This window comes from Carassius carassius, chromosome 2, assembly GCF_963082965.1.
Source record: "Carassius carassius chromosome 2, fCarCar2.1, whole genome shotgun sequence".
NCBI lineage: Eukaryota > Metazoa > Chordata > Actinopteri > Cypriniformes > Cyprinidae > Carassius > Carassius carassius.
Window position 1 is genome coordinate 47,690,765 of NC_081756.1, and position 21,559 is coordinate 47,712,323.

General features: G+C 40.1%; 1 protein-coding gene across 3 annotated transcripts in view; it reads left to right on the plus strand.

The window, feature by feature from the left end:
- Positions 1-21,559, plus strand: part of LOC132110953 (low-density lipoprotein receptor-related protein 4-like) — a 123,267-nt gene that overhangs the window by 65,967 nt on the left and 35,741 nt on the right. For all 3 annotated transcript variants that reach the window (XM_059518114.1, XM_059518096.1, XM_059518104.1), the window contains exons 4-13: positions 694-807; positions 2,256-2,372; positions 3,456-3,584; positions 6,350-6,469; positions 6,551-6,676; positions 7,565-7,690; positions 7,822-7,956; positions 8,873-8,998; positions 9,093-9,323; positions 11,740-11,896. In XM_059518114.1, coding sequence (XP_059374097.1) covers positions 694-807; positions 2,256-2,372; positions 3,456-3,584; positions 6,350-6,469; positions 6,551-6,676; positions 7,565-7,690; positions 7,822-7,956; positions 8,873-8,998; positions 9,093-9,323; positions 11,740-11,896 — 1,381 coding nt within the window. The remainder of the gene's footprint in view (positions 1-693; positions 808-2,255; positions 2,373-3,455; positions 3,585-6,349; positions 6,470-6,550; positions 6,677-7,564; positions 7,691-7,821; positions 7,957-8,872; positions 8,999-9,092; positions 9,324-11,739; positions 11,897-21,559) is intronic.

Below are 21,559 nucleotides of genomic sequence, written 5' to 3' on the forward strand. Positions count from 1 at the left end.
ATCTTGTGAAGAGAAAAGCTGCGTGCTTGTAAGAAGCAAGTCCATCATTAAGACTTTTTTTTAGACTTTTTAAACCATCACAAAAATATGAGTCTTCTATCTATAATATTGTTCTCAAGGTGTCTATGTATAATAACAACACTTCCCTCAGTCATCAAAATCCAGCCACATATTTATTTAGATCTGTTTTGGACCATTTTTACTTGTAAACAGTGTTTGATCTGTGCAGATTTCTCTACTGATTCAGATGAGATTACTTGTTTACTGAAGCAAGATATATTATGGATAGAGGAGTCATATTTTATTCGGAATCAATGGTTTGAAATTAAAACATCTTAAGGGATTTGTTTCAGCTTTTCTCCTCATAAAACATTAGCTGATGGACTGGGTATTACTTGTAGATTATTGTGATGTTTTTTTTCTGCTATTTGGACTCTCATTCTGACGGCACCCATTCACTGCAGAGCGTCCATTGCTGAGCAAGTGATGCAATGCTACATTTCTTAAATCTGATGAAGAAACAAACTCTTCTCCATCTTGGTGACCTGAGGGTGAGCACATCAGCAAATGTTAATTTTCAGCTGAACTATTCCTTTAAACAGGAAAAAAAAGTGCAATTGTTTTGTGAAAATGTTTAATCTGTTTTAACCCATCAACATTTACAACATCTGTATGATTTTTGTTTTTGAGCAGCTCCACGAGAATGTGAGGAGGATGAGTTTCATTGTCAAAATGGATACTGTATCCGCAGCCTGTGGTACTGTGATGGAGACAATGACTGCGGAGATAACAGTGACGAGCAGTGCGGTGAGATCATTCAGAGATCTGTATAGCTCTTTCAGGATGATTTAAGGTTCTGTAAGTGTGGAGACCTAGTCTCGGCACGCCTTACATGTTGGAGGTGTGGGGCTCTAATCAGTCACAACAAACAGGTCATCCTTTATTGAGCTTCAGATCAGCTGATCTTAGTCACGGACCTGCCAGTGCTCAGAGAGAGCAGCAATATAGAGCAAAACAAGAAGAAAAACACACAAAACCAGACAAAGCATTGGAAAATGTTTAGCATGCCCAATGTAAAACCACACCCTGTAAAACACCCTTGGATGTAAAATAACAAAATGTCCTAAATCCCTTTTTGGAAAAAAGTGTGCTTAATTTTATTGAATGTGCACTTTAAGGGAATAAAAAAGGTATAGTTTAAAAAAAAATGTTTTTGCAGATGATATAATATTTATAAAATAAAAGGAATCGTAAGTATACAAGTATACACTTGACTGTTTCTTAAAAAGTGATTGTCAAATTAAAAGTTTTAAAGGTTAATGTTTATAGTTTTAATAATCTTTAGTCGTGCTTTAAAGAAGTACACTTATTTGTAAGTGTTGACTAAAGTAAAGAACATGTAAAGTGCTTGATTATTCAGTATTACATTAAAGGTTTAAAGGTATTTTAAATGTTTTATGTTGCAACTTCATTATTTTATTTTACAATAAATGCTTGGCAGTACATTCAGCAGTACTTTAACCATATTCCGAAGACAGCTGAAGTAATTATGAAATTGCATATGAAGATGTACTTAAGTCCAACTTAGAGTAAATGGGTCAAAAAGCACTTTAAAGTCCAGCTAACTGCATTTAAACTATAGGGCTTTTTCATCTAATTGCAGTTAACTTCCAATTATGTGTCTGAAAACATTACATGCATGCTTAGTTACATCTTACAGTACGTACTATTTAAATAGTTTTTTTTGTACATGAGTGAAATTCAATCATGAATCCAGCTGGTGTATTGGATCATTTGGTGCCCTAGGCAAGATCAGACTTAATCTTATGCACTACAATTCAAAGGTTTGGAAACACTATGGGATTTTTGTGTTTATGAAAGAAACTGACAATTACCAAGTTACCAAGTTACCTTTATAACGTTACAAATACCTATTTTGTTTTTAATAAAATGCATTATTTTTCAAATGTTTAAAGATGAAAGATTCCCACACTTGCAGCAATGACATCTGTGCAAACCTTATGCTTGCTAGCTATCAGTTTATTAAAATATTCAGATGAAGTTTACAACACAAGGTTGTCTAATCAGTTCATCATGGTTTTTCCAGAAGGGGTGGAATTGGGGTTTATTTGTTCATTTTAAATGTCTCATAAGTTTGATCCAAATTCTCTGCCAAACAATCTTGATCCCACTACCAGTAAATACTCCACACTCCAAGAATCTCAAGCCCTTTTTGTGCTTGTGTGTGTGTCCAGATAAGAGAAAGTGCTCTGATAAAGAGTTCCGCTGCTCTGATGGAAGCTGCATCGCAGAACACTGGTACTGTGATGGAGACACCGACTGCAAAGATGGAACCGATGAAGAGAATTGCCGTAAGTTGATTTTGTGTTTCAGTTATTTGTCAAATCAACATCTCTGCTTCTATCCATCCATCAATCCATCCATATTTCCATCTATTCATCCACACATCTATCTATTATATGTCCATTAATTCATCCATCCATACATGCATCCATGTTTCCATCTATCCGTTCAGGCATCCATCATCTATCCATCCATCCAAGAATCCGTTCATTATGCATCATCTATTCATCCAAGCATTCATTCATTATGCATCATCTATCTATCTATCTATCCATCAATGCATCCATCCATTCGTCCATCATGCATCCATTTATCAAGCATCCATTCATCCATGTTTCTATCCATCCATGCATCCATCAGTCATGCATCCATCTATGATGCATCATCCATGCATCCATCCAAGCATCCGACCATTATGCATCCATCCATCTATTAATCCATTCACGTATCCATCATGCATTCGTCCATCATGCAACCATCCATGCATCCATCTATTGCGTGCTTCTAAACTGAATTTATAGATCAATTCATATATGGTATAGAATCAAAATTTGTGCCAAATCAAGTCATATAAATTGTCATATTGGTAAACCTGAAGAAAAAAAAAAAATGTTTAGTCATATTTTTTAATTTTTCCTAAATTTCGGCTCATTCTTAAGCTGCGCTTGTATACTGTTGAGCTGGTTGACAAGAATAACCTATTTATGTTTGTCAGCTGGTTTTGCAGTTGCCAGGCAAAAATGTTCTGACATGAATGTAATAAAATTTCACAAAACCATTGAGTGCTACATTGCAGCATCCTGAAAGCAAAAAACTGTTCATCAGATTTTGGTTTTAATAAAGAATCTGATAACTTAAGTTGAGCAAAGAAATTTGCCGTAATTGATCAACAACAGTATTTCACAACTTTTTTTGTCATACAGTGTGCTTGGATCCCAAAGATTGCTATTCGTGAATGTATTTGTTCCTATGCTATATTTGTTTTTGTTTGTTTTATTCATTGCATATAGCTGTTGAAAGGTATTTGTTGGATTGTTTGCAGGTGTATGTGTGTGGGTTTGTAAATCACGTTACATAATTTCTCTCTCCAGCATCTGACGTGATGACGGCCACATGCAGTGTTGAGGAGTTTCAGTGTGCATACGGCCGCTGCATTCTGGACATCTACCACTGCGATGGAGATGATGACTGTGGGGACTGGTCTGATGAGTCGGACTGCTGTAAGGAACATTCACTCTTTCTTACTCTCTCTTAAAACTTTTTTTCTTTGTTTAAAATGCCTCTTTTCTTTCTCTGCCTTACAGTCATTAGAATTAATACACAGCCTCCCTTGTGAAAAAGCACACTTTAGCATAATTATGGAAGTAATATACTTTAAAAGAATGTACTTGAGAGTAGGGCTGGACGATTATGGCCTAAAATCAAAACCTCGATTAATTGAACATTTTACCTCGATTACGATTAATGAACGATTATTTTGTTTCTGTTTAGTTTTTTTGCCCTCATAGTTTGTACAGTAAATATGATTGACTATTAAAGGTGGGATATTTTGTCCTATTGAAAGAGCGATCTGACATCATAGCTCACTATCAGCAGTTATTTTATCTATGTTCATAACATTTCTTACAGATTATTGCTCAGTGTAAGAGATAAATAAAGATCAGATAAAGATACATTAGCACAGTACCAGTACGAGTGATTGCGTGTGTGAATTAGTCATACCGTCTCTATATTATTTTGAAGCTGTGGTTTGTAAATAGCCTAGTTCCTTCAAAAGTAGAAAAATATGCTATAATATGTTTTGAGATTCTAAGCTACTTTAGTGATAGTTTAATTCAAAGGGGTGAAAGCCAATAACACAGAGTACATTTTTCATTTAAACATGAGATGCAGTAGGATGGGGAAAACCCACCATAAAATCTCAAGATATGTTTTTGAAAAAAACTGAACCCACCTTAATTTTACAAGGCTTTCTAAACATGCGGCTCTCTTGTGTGAGACGCGAGTGCAAGGGTAATAGAAGACGTCCCTCTCTAGAAAAAATGTGAAATATGCGTTCTGGGTGAATGGCTTGGTTTCAGTTTTGATGTAAACAAGATCTTCTCCACATTCTCTTTTTCCTCAATATTATGTGTATTTATGCAATAATAAGAACATCGCAGCAATGCTGCATCTAGTTGCTTTAACTGTACAGTATATGTTAACAAAAACATTTGAATAGAATGACACTTATGTTGTCATCGCATCTCGTGTGCCACTGATAAAGGCCAAAGTATAATTTGACTATCCGCATCCACGCACCGTCCACATTATGTAATTTTCATCATCAAGAGGGCTCGCGGACAGCCGTGCATCCGTCCACGGCGGTCTCAACAAGTGCCTTCATGCAGACGGGGTGCGCGGCTGTCAACAGCGCATGCACGAGGTGAATGATGAGACAGAAGTGGTACTGCTTGTAGAGCTCGTCCGCCTTCTGAATGCTTTGCAGACGAGGCTATGTGAGAGACAGAACGCCGAATGTGAAGTATACCCGGGGCGGGCCTTAAAGCAGCCTTCTTAACGGACACCTAAGATTCGGTGGAAAATTCGAATGTGGATTTTTTATTTTTTTTTATTCTACGAATATTCGAAATTAAAACTTTTTATTTTGACAGCCCTAGCGCGAACATAGTAGCTCGACATAATAATACACATCCGATCATCTAATCGATTGAATGTCCAAACCATAAAACAAATACAACTGACAAAGTTTAGTGAAGACGCAAGGCTCACCACTGGCATGCCGTCACTATGTGTTGAACCTGCATTCACCTCCGTGTTTTGCTTTTATGCCACTGACGGGGCAGAGTCATGTGGCTACACACGCGGTAGTATGCTTTTAAGGGGGAAGTATTAACAGGATTAAAAAAAACGAAATAACCGTCATGGGAAAATTACATTGGTTAAAGGTTCTGAATTTCGGTTTCGATTACTTTTCGATTAATCGTCCAGTCCTACTTGAGAGTGAGCTGAATGCAGTGTTTTTGACGCACTTAAGTAGGACTTAAGTACATCTTTATATGTAATTTTATAGTTACTTCTGTTGTCTTTGAAATATGGTTAAAGTACTGCTTAATATACTGACAAGCATTTATGATAATGTCATGAATTAGTATGTTTGTTATTAGACATTTGTAATTATGAAGTTGCATTTAAAATAATTTAAATGTAATATCGTGTAACACACTAGAGTTAAAATTATAATGAAGTATTGAAACTTGTTTATTAAACAACACATCAAATTTTACTTTAAAGCATGAAATAAAATATTAAAACATACTGATTTAAAATGTACTTTTAAAGTACAATTTGTACTTTACAGCTGTTACAAAGTGCACATTTAAAGTGTAATTATGTTAGGATTGAAAATGTCTCTCTTTAAGAGTACTTAAAGTGGCTTTTTATTTTATTATTTTATTATCTGCACATACAGTACTTAAAAAATACACACTCAATTTTTGAAGTACACTACAGTCAAGTGAACTTATTTCACACATGCTGTTTCATTTAAAATATTTTACCACAAAACAGTTATTACTATAAATCTGTCATTTATTTTTTATATTGGCATGCTAGTTTATTGTTGGAATTGTTTTTTTTAAGTACTGTAAGGTATTTGATTATAATTTTAACTGTAGTGTTATTCAATATTACATTTAAAGTTTATATATTTTAAATGTTCTAAATTGCAACTTAATTAAATGGGATCTAATTGCATAATTTAATCTAGAATTCATTTTTATTTAATTGCAATTAACATACACATTATATTGTTTATTCTTAGATATATTCTAAAAAGTACAGTATATAATATTTCCATAAGTACTATTTTTAAAGGTATGGTAAAGTGTGCTTTTCACAAGGGATTTCCTTGTACAGATAAGTTTCATGAGTGTGTGTATGTCTGATTTGGTGTGTGTGTGTGTGTGTGTGTGTGTGAACGCAGCCTCCCACCAGCCCTGCCGTTCTGCAGAGTTCATGTGCAGCAGTGGCATGTGTATCAATGCAGGCTGGAGGTGTGACGGAGAATTCGACTGCGATGACCAATCAGATGAAAAGAACTGCAGTGAGTAGCTGTTTATTGTAGTATTTGTGTGTGTGTGCGAGTGGATTTCCCATCTGTCACACGCCTCTTTCTCACCATCAGGTACATCGATGTGCATGGCTGATCAGTTTCGCTGTAAGTCTGGTCGATGTGTGCGTTTGTCCTGGCGCTGTGATGGGGAGGATGACTGCTCTGATAACAGTGATGAAGAAGGCTGTGAAAAGACCGGTAGGGAATATAAAAGACAATACAGACTTTTTATCTCTTATGAAGAGTTGCTGTAAACGTACTCACCCTCAAGCCATCCACAGTGTAGATATGTTTGTTTCTTCATCATATTTGAAGAAATGTAACATCACATCACTTGCTCAGCAGTGGATCCTCTACAGTGAATGGGTGCCGTCAGAATGAGAGTCCAAACAGCTGATAAAAACATCACAATAATCCACAAGCAATCCACAACATGTCTTGTGAAGAGAAAAGCTGCGTGTTTGTAAGAAACAAATCCATCATTAAGACTTTTTCAATTTCAAACCATCACTTCCAGCTAAAACGGTCCATAATGCATAATATTGCTTCCTCCAGTGAAAAAGTAATTTGGTCTGAATCAGGAGAGAAATCTGCACAGATCAAACACCGTTTACAAGCTAAAACAGTCCGAAACAGCTCTTAACAAATATGTGGGTGGTTATGAATGTGAGAGACGACAGGAGAAGGACTTATTCACCGAAGGAAGCAGCGCTATTATGGTTTATGGACTCATATTTAAGCCAGCAGCAGCAGTTTAAGTTTTGATGCAATTGTGTCTTACAAACACGCAACTTTTGGCTTCTCAAGACGTTAACTGATGGACTGGAGTATTACTGTGATGTTTTTATCAGCTGTTTGGATTCTCATTGGACAGAATGGACGGAACCCATTCACTGCAAAGGGTCCATTGGCGAGCAAGTGATGCAATGCTACATTTCTCCCAAAATCTGCCCAAAATGGACTTAGTATAGATCAAACAAAATCATTTTTTTTGAATTATTTAGATTATTTGAGATCCAGTAATGAATGCACCTACATGCTGTACAGTGTTTTTTTTGTTTTTTTTACATTCCCCTTGTTTCTTAGAAACTCCTCCATGTGCATCGGATCAGTTCCTGTGTGGAAATGGCCGCTGTATTGGTCAGCGCAAGGTTTGTAATGACGTCAAGGACTGTGAAGATGGGACTGATGAGCATCCACACCAGGACTGTCGTGAGTCTGCAAATAAGTACAAAATATGTGAAATATAACAGAAGATGAGTAGTCATAGCTCCACTGAAAGCATCGGAATCCCTCCTCTTTTCTCTGTTAACATTCGACTGTGTGCCCGTGTGTGTTTATAGGCTCCAAGTCAAGTGAAGAAAACTGCAGTGTTAACAATGGAGGCTGCTCGCAGAAATGCCAGATGTCTCGAGGTCTGGTGCAGTGCACTTGTCACACCGGCTACACGTTAACTCAGGACGGGAAGACGTGCAGAGGTGAGGCCATAGACAAGGAGGGGAAAGGACAGTTAATACACGAGAAGAGTTTATGCCACAGTTTTTATATATTTAGTCTCTCTGTTTTTTCCTGCTTGATGTAATCACAAATGGACTCATCTGCATGTTAATTGCAATTAAATGGAAATGTATTATAGTTTATATTAAATGCAATTTAGCTTTTTTGACCCACTTAAGTAGGACCTCTTCTACATCTTATATAATTTCATAGTTTTTTCTATTGTATTTGAAATACTGAATGTACAGACAAGCATTTTTGATAAACTAACATAAAATATGCTTCTGTTGTAAGTTCTATGACATGTATTTTAATACTTTCACAATTGCACATTTTTAATGAAGGAATTGCAGTTTTAGGACATTTTGAAATACATTAACTTTAAATTTAAAATGGAATAAAACATTACAATTACAATTATATTCAAGTACTTTACATTTGCTTTAGTATATTAGTCAACATATCATAATAAGTGTACCTTACAATATTTAAAAAAAAATTGTAATTTAATATTAAGTGCAGTTTTTAAAAGTGTACTTTAGTGTGTTAAGAAACAGTCATGCAAGTGTCCCTCTTTTAAATAAACTTGACTGTGTGTGTGTGTGTGTGTGTGTGTGTGTGTGTGTGTGTGTGTGTAAGTAGTTTTTTTTGTTTGTAGAAATGCACTAAAGTCTGCAAGCACACTACATGTACACATTCAATACAATTAATCACACTTATTTTTCCCAATGGTATAAATAACTGTATATTTATACTTTTCTGCTTTGTTCACCATTGTGTCGTTAGATATTGTTGCAAGTTCTCAGTTAAATGTGAAGTCTTCTTGCAATCTCTCTGTTTCTAACTAGTTAGTTAACTGAAGGTCAAACAGACTAATAAATGTGTGTCTGAATGCAGATGTTGATGAGTGTGCAGATGAAGGTTACTGTAGTCAAGGCTGTACCAACATGGAAGGAGGATTTCACTGCTGGTGTGTGCAAGGTTATGAGCTTCGACCCGACAAACGCAGCTGCAAAGCTTTGGGTGAGGCTCAGTATCTACTGTGAAAGCAGCGAAACATCGGCTGATTTTTGGAACCTAGATGATCAGTTTAATACAAACTGTTTTCTATTCCCAGGTCCAGAACCAGTTTTGTTGTTTGCGAATCGTATTGATATCCGTCAGGTTCTGCCGCATCGCTCAGAGTACACGTTATTACTGAATAATCTGGAAAACGCCATCGCGTTGGACTTTCATCATAGCAACGAGCTGGTGTTCTGGTCAGACGTGACACTGGACCGCATCATGAGAGCCAGTCTGAACGGTAGTAATGTGGAGGAGGTCGTGTCCACGGGTCTCGAGAGCCCAGGTACAGAGTCGTTTTCACTGTATATTCCTCATACACTGTTTTGTGACTCTTGCTTGATTTCCACTGCACAATTGTCTGAATAAAAAAAAAAATCAAGATGCAATAAAACTTTTAAGCCCATTGCAGCAAACAAGATGTAGACACTGTGTAAAATACGAGATTTTCTAAGTGTAGAAAGTAGCATTGATTACAACAGGAATGAAGGCTCATACTAAACTGCAGCTATACAGTTTAGTAGTATAACTGACAGCTTCATTCATTATTAGTGGAAGCATTCCAGTATCATGTTGCTCGCTTTGAGTAGGATTTGTTGAGAATTTGGAAAATTTGGTTTTGTTGTTTCTATTGCTTAGTGAAGGGGATGGTTCACCCAAAAATGAAACCCTCAGGTTGTTCGAAACCTGTATGAATTTCTTTCTTCTACTACTTTCTTCTGCTATTTTGTGGAATGTGTTGGTCAAACAGTTGTTGGTTCCCATCGACTTCCAAAGTATTTTTCTCAAACTACGTCAATGGCTGCTGTCTTTTTTATTTTCAGCAGAAGAAATAAATTCATACAGGTTTCAAACAACCTGAGGGCGAGTAAATGTTTTATATTTGGGTGAACTGTCCCTTTAACCATCGAGTTTGATAGTTTAGTTTATTATTATTTTTTTTTTTATGTAGCTTAGATAAAGAAAATGGCATGCAGTTGCCCAACATAAAAAGATAACTAAAAATAAAAACTTGATTGAAAAATGAGAAAAACAACAAAATGTCAAATGAAATGATCAACAATAGTTTTTGTCCTAATCATGCAGCCCTAATGCACTTAGTGTAAAAAAAATGTAACAAAAGTTATATACAGTGCCCTCCATAAGTATTGGAACAGTAAAGACAAAATTGCTTTCTCTGCAGTGGTCAAAACATTTGCAAATATGATTAAAAGATGAATATGCGACAAAACGAAAGAATGTCACATTTTATTATTAGGTCCTTCGACACATGCATGTTTTACCAAATTAAAAGGACAGCACTTTTACAGTTTATTTGATGTGAGCATAAGTATTGGAACAGTTGAATTTAAGGCAGATGTAAAAGATTAAAAGCTAATATTTAGTTGCAGATCCCTTGCATCCAATCAGAGCAGTGAGTCTGCAGCCCATAGACATCACCAGACTCGATCTTACTCTTTGAAATGCTTTTCCTATGCCTTTAATGAAGTCAATTCCAACTGTTGCTTGTTTAGGTAGTTTCTGTCTTTAGTCTCCTCTTCAGTTGGTGAAATTAATTAATCTGATTTAAATCTGGAGATTGATTTGGGCAATCTAAGACTACATTTCTTTGCCCTGATAAAGTCCTTGACTGAACTGGCAGGGTGTTTTGGGTCATTGACCTGATCCAATATGAAGTGCTTTCTAATGAGTTTGGTGGCATTTTCTTGAATATTGGTAGCCAAGATGATTTTATACCCTTTCAAAATTAATTCTGCTACTGCCATCATACATGAAGTCATCATTAAAATGAAGAGGTCCTGTTCTAGAGAAAGCCATGCATGCCCATGCCATGACACATCCTCCACCAAGCTTTACAGATGAGGTGGTATGCTTAGGATCATTTGCAGTTCTCTTTTTTTCTCCACACTTTTTAATTCCAATCACTTAGATAAAGGTTAATCGTTGTCTTATCGGCCCATCAGCCAAAACTCTACTGGCTCACATTTGTGAAGAAACTTGCCTTTCTATTTTTGGTGCTGATCAGAGGTTTCCATCTCGCTGTGTAACTTCTGTAATTCTGTGTCAAATTCTCCTGCGGACTGTAGATTGACAGAGCATCACCCTAGCTTTCTGGAGGTTGTTGGTGATTTTACAGACATGTTTTTCTCAGCCAATCAGGTTGTTGTTGGTTGCTTATGTCGCTGGTAGCTTCCAAACTAAGACTTTTTCTATGTACACAAAAGGCCTATTTCTCTCAAATATTGTTTACAAATCGGTGTTGGTGAGCACTTCTCCTTTGCCGAGATAATCCATCCATCTCTCAGGTGTGGCATAACAAGATGCTGTTTAGCCAGCATGACTATTGCACAGGTGTGACTTAGGCTGGCCACAATAAAAGGCTACTCTAAAATGTGCAGTTTGTTTGAGAGAAATTGGCCTTTTGTGAACATAGAAAAAGTCATGAGGGCAAAAACAAAAGTGCTGCATTTATAATTTTGTTCAGTGTATATAACACTTTAAATCTGTGATCTAAAACACATAACACTGAGTGATTTTTCAGTGACTGATAAATTATTAAAAATGTATTTATTATTTTTAAAAAGTTATTTTCATGTTTGGCAAGGAAACAAAGATTAAATAATATATATCACATGTAGCAGCAATAATTTGTATTTTTAAAACAGCAATAATCAGAAATAATTTTTTCCTTACTTTCTTAGGTGGTCTGGCCATAGATTGGATTCATAATAAGCTCTACTGGACTGACTCAGGAACGTCTCGCATTGAAGTGGCCAATCTGGATGGCACACAACGTAAAGTGCTTTTATGGCAGAGGATGGAGAAACCCCGTGCCATCGCTCTGCACCCTATGGAAGGGTAAAAATTCTGACTCTTGTGTACTACTTAACTTATTATAATTTACAAATAATTTTTTCACAAGTGTATTCAGCACAAGCATTGCACAGTAAATGCGCAATGCTGTTTTTTGACTGGGTAGGAAATCTTGCTTTTTAAAAGTTAGTGTTTTCTTAGTACCCCTTGTAAAAAAGAAGTGCACTTGTAGTGTACTTCAAATATTAAAAGTATATTCTTATAAACTGTGCTTGAAGATAATTTGATGTTAATAAAATAACACTTAAGTGACTTAAAGAGACACTTTCTTGACTGTTTATGAACACACTTAAGTCCGCTTTTATGAAGTGGTACCTTGCAATAACGTCAAATTAATGGTTTTAATTTAAGTGAATTAACATCAACATTAAACAAGGACTCCGTAACACAGACTCAGACAGACCGGGTATAAATACTAGAGCCCGACCGATATATCGGCCGGCCGATATTATCGGCCGATATAAGCTAATTGCATTTAAATCTGCATCGGCATTTATAACGGCCGATGAAACATGAGAAACAGAGTCTCATGCTTCACTCATGTTATGAGTGTTGCATAGTGTGCCCACCAGAGGGAGCTCTGCAGCTCCAGAGTTAACAACAGCGCCAGAAGTCCACTACAGAAGAAAGCGATCAACTGTTTTGACGGTGAGTCTGTCGTTCGTCATGTGAAATGATTGTAGATTTAGTTCATACCCTGTATATAAAAACTGTGTGGTAGTTCTAGCTAACGGTCCTATCATTATTACTTCTAAATATTCTGTAACATCACTTACAGCCGCTAATGCATTGCTATATTAGATTAGCCACAAAGCTAATACCATGTTTATCAGTGGAAGAGCGCGAACGTTAATAGGAGGTCAAACTATAACGTTAGCGTTTAACTTATTCTTATTCTATTGCGGTGTGTTTCCCACATAATGACCGCGTAATTGGGCCTTTCACACAAGACGCGGTATGCGCGGTGCTTGCCGCTGGGCTCAGCGTTGCCCTTCAGATACAACGCGATTTGCGCTGCTCTATTGCATAGGCGGAGTTTTAAAAACGTTTAGCGGGAGCTCTTTCATAGTCTGTTCCTCCTCCTTTCGGTCAGCAGTAAACATGTATCTGTCCCGTTGTAAGAAGCGAGCGATAGCGCTAGTCCTGCTGATGAGAATTAAGAGAGAAGCAAGGAAGAAGAGGCTACCCTCAGGTCCAGAGAACAATTTGGTGAATTCAGGCTGGTTACGTTACTCTAACGCTAATAGCTTCCTTTTTAGCAGGCCCCTTAAATGCTTGCTATTAACTTGTTTGAAGGTGGTTCTTCTCAAAATTGACAGCGGTGTGTTCATGACACTAACGTTAACCATTCAACTTCGAATTGATTCCGTAATCTTCCGGTAATAGTAGGCAAGACGATGTTTTGATTCAGACTGCACAAAGAGAAGAGGAGAAGATATACGGGTCTGTTGTGAATGTGTCTGTGAGAGCAAATATAGTGTAGTTACAGTAACTACAGTAGGTGCGTCAGAAATGATTAAACCAGAGGGGACATGTAAATAAATGTGAGCTGAACAAGCGCTTTTTTTTTTACATATTGTTTCAAAGCAGCTTTACAGACATAACAGGAAAATGTTGAAATAATATTGTTAAATATGTAGGTAATACCTATTGCTTGACAAATAAAAAAAAATATATATATTTCTCATTTTTGCCTATGTAGGAGATCCCAGTTTATTATTATTATAATTCTAATGATGACATGAGTAATGATACATGGTGATAATATTAATACACATGCTTATTCTTTGTCTCTCTTTCTGCCTACAGATGGCTGAAAAAGGTGAATGCTGTAGCAGCAAAGTGTGGGACTACTTCTGCAAATACTTTAACTTTAGTATTATAATTTATTTACAGTAAACACACAGACTGTTAAAACCAGCTTCAACTGGAAGAAAGTAAAAGTGTTAAATGTTTAAAACCAGACTGTTTTTTGATCATTAAAAAATATATACTTTTGATGTGCAATTGTTTAGTCATTGAGACTGTCTAAGGCTCATCTAAGGCTTTTTTTTTTAACATAGTCCATTCTGGAAAATGGTTTATACAGCCCACATACATAGAACAGGCAGATATTGTGCTATTGAATGTTGTGTAAGTGCAGTTTATAGGAAATGGGTCTAATATCCAGATTATTTTTAAAGTCAAAATATCGGCTTATAAATCGGCTCTTTTCGAGTTAATATCGGCATCGGCATCGGCCCCCAAAAATCCATATCGGTCGGGCTCTAATAAATACACAAAAGGAGAATGGGGAAACTGGAGACAGGTGGGGAACAATCAATTAACTAAACAAGGAGGAAGGTGACCAAATAAGGAGACAGGAAGTGATAATATGATACACACTGTGGGAACCGGAGGACACCTAGTGGAAACCCAGGGAACACAACCCAGACACTGTGACAGTACCCCCCTCTACGGAGCGGCTCCCAGACGCTCCAAGACAGACACAGAACAGAGACCAGGAGGGAGGCGGACAGGTGGAGGCTCAGGGGGAGGGACGGAGGGTCAGCAAAGAAAAACATGGGGAACAGGCACCAGAAGACCAGGAGGGAGGAGGACCGGAGGAGGTTCAGGGGGAGGGACGGAGGGCCAGACTAACATAAAGGAACAGGGACAGAAATTAACACAAAAAGCAAAAAACAACATGAAGCCCCCCAGGGCAGAGCAGAAGACCACCACGTCCTTGTGGTCGAGGCCAGAGTCCCCCAGGGTGGAGCAGAAGACCACCATATCCTTGTGGTCAGGGCGGAAGGCCCCCAGGGTGGAGCAGAAGACCACCACACCCCTGTGGTCAGGACGGAAGCCCCCCAGGGTGGAGCAGAAGACCACCACAACCGTGAGGTCAGGAATGAACCCCCCCAGGGCGGAGCAGAAGGCCACCACCCCAGTGTGGTCAGGGCGGAAGCCCCCCAGGGCGGAGCGGAAGACCCCCACAACCGTGTGGTCAGGGTGGAAGGCCCCCAGGGTGGAGCAGAAGACCACCACAGCCATGCGGTCAGGACCAGAGCCCCCCAAGGTGGAGCAGACCTTCGTGCGGCTGGACCAACGGGACGACGAAACTCTGTTAATCCCCTGGTGTCAGTACTGGACTCCAGAAGATTGGTGCTGGCCTGACACTGCTCATGAAGATCATTGGTGACTTGTATTTGTACATGAAGATCATTGGTGACTTGCATTTGTACATGAAGATCAGAGGTGACTTGCCTTTGTTCATGAAGATCAGAGGTGACTTGACTCAGTCCATGAAGATCAGAGGTGACTTGACTCAGTCCATGAAGATCACCGGTGACTTGACTCAGTCCATGAAGATCACCGGTGACTTGACTCAGTCCATGAAGATCACCGGTGACTTGACTCAGTCCATGAAGATCACCGGTGACTTGACTCAGTCCATGAAGATCACCGGTGACTTGACTCAGTCCATGAAGATCACCGGTGACTTGACTCAGTCCATGAAGATCACCGGTGACTTGACTCAGTCCATGAAGATCACCGGTGACTTGACTCAGTCCATGAAGATCACCGGTGACTTGACTCAGTCCATGAAGATCACCGGTGACTTGACTCAGTCCATGAAGATCACCGGTGACTTGACTCAGTCCTTGAAGATCACCGGTGACTTGACTCAGTCCTTGAAGATCACCGGTGACTTGACTCAGTCCTTGAAGATCACCGGTGACTTGACTCAGTCCTTGAAGATCACCGGTGACTTGACTCAGTCCTTGAAGATCACCGGTGACCAGCCCTGACTCTGGAGGATCCGCGGTGACCAGCCCTGACTCTGGAAGGATCACCGGAACCTGACTCGACTCTGGAAGGATCACCGGAACCTGACTCGACTCTGGAAGGATCACCGGAACCTGACTCGACTCTGGAAGGATCACCGGAACCTGACTCGACTCTGGAAGGATCACCGGAACCTGACTCGACTCTGGGGAGTTCACCGGAACCTGACTCGACTCTGGGGAGTTCACCGGAACCTGACTCGACTCTGGGGAGTTCACCGGAACCTGACTCGACTCTGGGGAGTTCACCGGAACCTGACTCGACTCTGGGGAGTTCACCGGAACCTGACTCGACTCTGGGGAGTTCACCGGAACCTGACTCGACTCTGGGGAGTTCACCGGAACCTGACTCGACTCTGGGGAGTTCACCGGAACCTGACTCGACTCTGGGGAGTTCACCGGAACCTGACTCGACTCTGGGGAGTTCACCGGAACCTGACTCGACTCTGGGGAGTTCACCGGAACCTGACTCGACTCTGGGGAGTTCACCGGAACCTGACTCGACTCTGGGGAGTTCACCGGAACCTGACTCGACTCTGGGGAGTTCACCGGAACCTGACTCGACTCTGGGGAGTTCACCGGAACCTGACTCGACTCTGGGGAGTTCACCGGAACCTGACTCGACTCTGGGGAGTTCACCGGAACCTGACTCGACTCTGGGGAGTTCACCGGAACCTGACTCGACTCCGGAGGGTCAGCTGTGACTCTCATCCTGTGCAGCGGCGCTGGGCAAGCAGCCATCTTGGGCCATGACTCTGGACAGGTGGCCATCTTGTACTGTGGTGCTGGGCTGGCGGCCATCTGGGGTTGTGGCGCTGGACCGGCGGCCATCTTGTACTGTGGCGCTGGACCGGCGGCCAATTTGGGCATTGGCACTGGGTTAGCGGCCATCTTGTGCTGTGGCGCTAGGCTGACGGCCATCTTGGGCTGTGGCGCTGAACCGGTGGCCAATTTGGGCATTGGCGCTGGGCTGGCGGCCATCTTGTACTGTGGCGCTGGACCGGTGGCCAATTTGGGCATTGGCGCTGGGCTGGCGGCCATCTTGGGCTGTGGCGCTGAAACTTTGGCCAATTTGGGCATTGGCGCTGGGTTAGCGGCCATCTTGTGCTGTGGCACTGGACAGAAGGCCATCTTGTGCTGTGGCGCTGGACAGACGGCCATCTTGTGCTGTGGCGCTGGACCGGTGGCCAATTTGGGCATTGGCGCTGGGTTAGCGGCCATCTTGTGCTGTGGCGCTAGGCTGACGGCCATCTTGGGCTGTGGCGCTGAACCGGTGGCCAATTTGGGCATTGGCGCTGGGTTAGCGTCCATCTTGTGCTGTGGCGCTGGACAGACGGCCATCTTGGGTTGTAGCGCTTGGCTGGTTGCCATCCTGGGCAGTGGTGCTGGGCTGACGACCACCCCGCCGGAAGAGACAGAAGTGGCTGGGGCATCCCACCGAAGCCGATGTTGCAGGTAGCGCACAAATTCCCAGAATTCCAGTGTCTCTAACTGCGCCATCTCCTCCTGAGACACTGGATCATCCAGCCCGCCATTAAAATAGTCCTTTAGGGCGGCATCGTTGTAACCCATGCCCTCGGCCAGGGACCAGAACACCTGAGCCAGGGTCCCCACTTCATTGCCTTCTTGGCGGAGGGCGATCAACCGAAGATACTTGGCTCGCCGCTCCGCCATCTTGGCTGGGGAATGGAAAAACGACATACCGCTGGTTCCTAGAATGACGGAGTCCTTCTGTCACGATTGGTGATACAGGAAACCAGAAGATAGAACCAAGTGCGGGTAAGTCATTTATTAGGGGTTAATCCACAGAGAATAAACAGTCCAGGCATGAGTCGAAAACCAGAAGAGCAATCCAAACATAAACTAAACAAGAAGGCAAGGCAAGGCAAGGCAAGGCAAGGCAAGGCAAGATGACGGACATGAATTAACATCAACATTAAACAAGGACTCCGTAACACAGACTCAGACAGACCGGGTATAAATACACAAAAGGATAATGGGGAAACTGGAGACAGGTGGGGAACAATCAATTAACTAAACAAGGAGGAAGGTGACCAAATAAGGAGACAGGAAGTGATAATATGATACACACTGTGGGAACCGGAGGACACCTAGTGGAAACCCAGGGAACACAACCCAGACACTGTGACAACTTTAGCCATATTTCAAAGACAACATAAGTAATTATGAAATTGCATATTAAGTGCTTAAGTCCTACTTAAGTGGGTCCAAAAATCACTCTTAAATTCCGCAACTGCAATTAAATAAAAAAATATTATATATTTTCATTTAATTGCAGTTAACATGCAGTTAAGTGTCCAAAAAGATTATATTCGGATCACACTTAATGATATTTTGTAAAGTATTTAATTATTTTATTTGGAAGAGACTGTTGATGGTTCGCACTGAAAAACTAGACAAAGTATTTAACAAAAAGAATCAATCGGTTTATTAGAGCAAGAGCAGACGTTTCAGCCATCCAGCTATTCTCAATGCTCATAATGAATCAACAACAGACATGCAGTCAATTAATACCCGATAGATAATCAGGAAACAAGTAACCGGTGCAAAGGGAGGGGCTACAGCCCAGACCCAGAGAACAAATAGAAGCACAATTCTTTTGATAGAAAAGTTAACAATATTTATCTCTAAAAAAGAATAAAAGCATTTACAGAAAACATGAATAGTTTATCTCTTCATTCATCCCTTTCGGGAAAAGGCTGTTGAGTTCAAAAATCCAAAAAGATTCTCTCTGTAGCAGTTTTTTTATCTACATCACCACCTCTCCTTTTAGGCAAAACTCTTTCGATGCCCAGAAATTTCAGGTCAGAAATTGCATGCTTGGCTAGTTGAAAATGTTGGGAAACAGACAAAGTTGCATCACATCTCCTGATTGCACTCAAATGTTCCAAAATTCTCGTTCGTAAAGCCCTGATAGTTTTGCCTACATACAACAATGGGCAAGGGCAGATCAAAATGTACACCACGTAAATAGATTTACATGTAATCAATTGCTTGATTTTATATATCTTACGTGTGTACGGATGTGTGAAAGATTGGAGTTAAAGGTAATGTATACAGGAAGTGCAACTTTTGCATGGAAAATTACCCTGGGCATTAGAAAGAGTACCAGAAGGAGGCGTGGCAATATCAGCATGGACCAGCCTATCTCTAAGGTTTGAGCTTCTAGAAAAGACACAAAGAGGCAAATTTTGAAAAAGTCCATTCAGTTGATAATCACTTTTAATTATATGCCAATGAGAATTAACAATGTTTCTAATTTCTCTGCTCAAAGGACTATGGGTCAGTTTTAGAATGCAGCGGTTCTCATTTTGTTTAGAGACCAAATTAGATGAATGTGTACCAGAGGCACGTACTTTGTTTAGTGCTGTATCAAGCCAACTGTTGGGATATCCCCTAGAGTTAAAATCTCTGTATAGAAGTCTTGCTTTTACCTCAAAGTCATTTTTGTCAGAGCAGATACGATGCAATCTGGTGAACTGACTGAAAGGCAGACCACGTTTCAGGGATGTTAGGTGAGCACTTGTGGCATGAAGTAAGCTGTTTTTCTCTGTGTCTTTCCTATATAAAGAAGAAACAATATGTCCATCAATAACAGAAATACAGGTGTTTAAAAAGTTCACACTAGTGGCACTCGCTGTATAGGTGTACTTAATAGAAGATCTTAAGCAATTCATGTATAAGACAAACAGTTCAAATTCAGATAATGAACCATGAAAAATCACAAAACAGTCGTCAATGTATCTCTTGAACAATATTATCTTCTCCAAAAAAGGATTGTTATTGAACACATACTGTTCTTCCAAAAAACCAAGATATAGATTGGCATAGTCAGGGGCCATAGTGGCACCCATAGCTGTGCCACTGATCTGAAGGTAATATTGATGTTCAAACAAGAAATAGTTTTTAGTGAGCACTTATTCAGACATATCTACAATGAATTTAGTAGGTAAACCATCATCATTAGTCCGAAGATCAAGAAAATACTTCAAGGCAGTCAAACCATCAGTATGGGGAATGTTTGTATATAAAGAGGTTACATCCATAGTGGCAAGCAGAACATCCTGACCTAGATGACTAATTTGAGACAGACATTTAAGGAAGTCAGATGTGTCCTTGAGATAGCTTGGGAGCAAAGTAACCAAAGGTCTGAGAATGAAGTCTACAAAATTAGAAAGAGGTTCAGTAAGACTATTATTACCTGCAACAATTGGACGGCCTGGTGGATTAGATAGATTTTTATGAACCTTAGGCAAAATATAGAAGGCTGGTCTAGTTGGGGTACGATTGAACAAATATTGAAATTCTCGTTCAGAGATAAGAGAAGAGGAGTGAGCTTGCTGAAGGAATAGTTCTATTTCCTTTTGAAATCTACTGGTAGGATCAGTGTGCAAAGCTCTATAATAAGACAGGTCTTGTAATCGTCTTAGAACCTCCTGATCGTAAAGTGTTTTAGGCGTAAATACTAGACCACCTCCCTTATCAGCTGGCTTTACCACAATATTTTTATCTTTGCAAAGTTTGTCAAGGGCCTGTCTTTCAGAAAGTGTCAAATTATTCACGCCATTGTGAGGATGAGGATTGCTAAAAAGCTGCTCAACATCACGTTCAACAAGTCTACAGAAAGTATCCAATGAGGGGTTAAAGATGGGAGGGCAAAAAGTACTTGTAGGTTTAAATTTACCTCGCTCCTGTTTGTTGTACATCTGAGAAGAGGTAGTTGTAGTGTCCTTGTAATAGGTTTTCAGTCTCAGATTGCGAAAAAATTTAAACAGTTCTATTTTGGTGACAAAAGAATCAGCAGGTTTACCAGGGACAAAACTCAAACCCTTATTTAAAAGGCTTACTTCATCTGGGTGTAGGGTGTTGCCTGTAAGGTTGAAGATTAAGTTATCTTTTTCCGGCTCTGCTTCCTCACCATTGATGTGGATTTGCTGTCTGGTCTTACTGCCTCGTCGACCTCGGCGCGTCTTCTTAGGCATGGACGTGTGGCACTTTGGAGGCCGTCGGTGTCGCTGGACTGTCCTCCTAAAAAATCACTCTCAACACTAGACGCTGAGGTCAATGAGGCACCATCTTCAAAACGAACTTTGCGAAGTGGCCTGGTTGTTTTGGTCTGATTTAGCCATGTGTAGACTTGGTTATCCCTGTAATCCATTGTGTCTCTGCGAAATTTTCTTATCTTGATTTGTTGTAGATCTTGTTTGAATTTTGCCAAAGACTTCTCAAGAAGCTCAGTATGTTGTTTGAACACAGTCTCATCATGGGAATCAATGATGGAAGTTTGAATCTCATCGATGTCTTGTTTAGTCATAAGAAACTCTTTTTGTGTGAACTCTATAACCAGGAGAGTAAGATCTAGAGATGCCTTGTTCATAATCTCACACCATCTATTGCAAAAGGCTGGGTCTTCCCGACCTATAGTTGGAGCCTTTTGCAAATTTTTTTATTTGCCAAAAAGGATCTTCTATGGCATCATGAAGCACCTTTATTTTTAAGAGTGTATGACAGCATTTACAGGATGCATTGAGGAGGATCCCAAACTACACTCAGTGGCCAAGTGATGCTTATGGTTCACGGTATTGGTACAGGTTCTGTGTAAAGAACAATTCTTTGTATTTCAAGTCAGAAAATACATTTAGTTCCCACTTTAAGAAGTCGTTGCCTAATGGTTAAAGATTCGGACTCGTAATCCAAAAGTTACGGGTTCGAGTAGGTGGGGGGAGTGAATGTACAGCAATCTCTCCACCCTCAATACCACGACTGAGGTGCCTTTGAGTAAGGAACTGAACCCCCAACT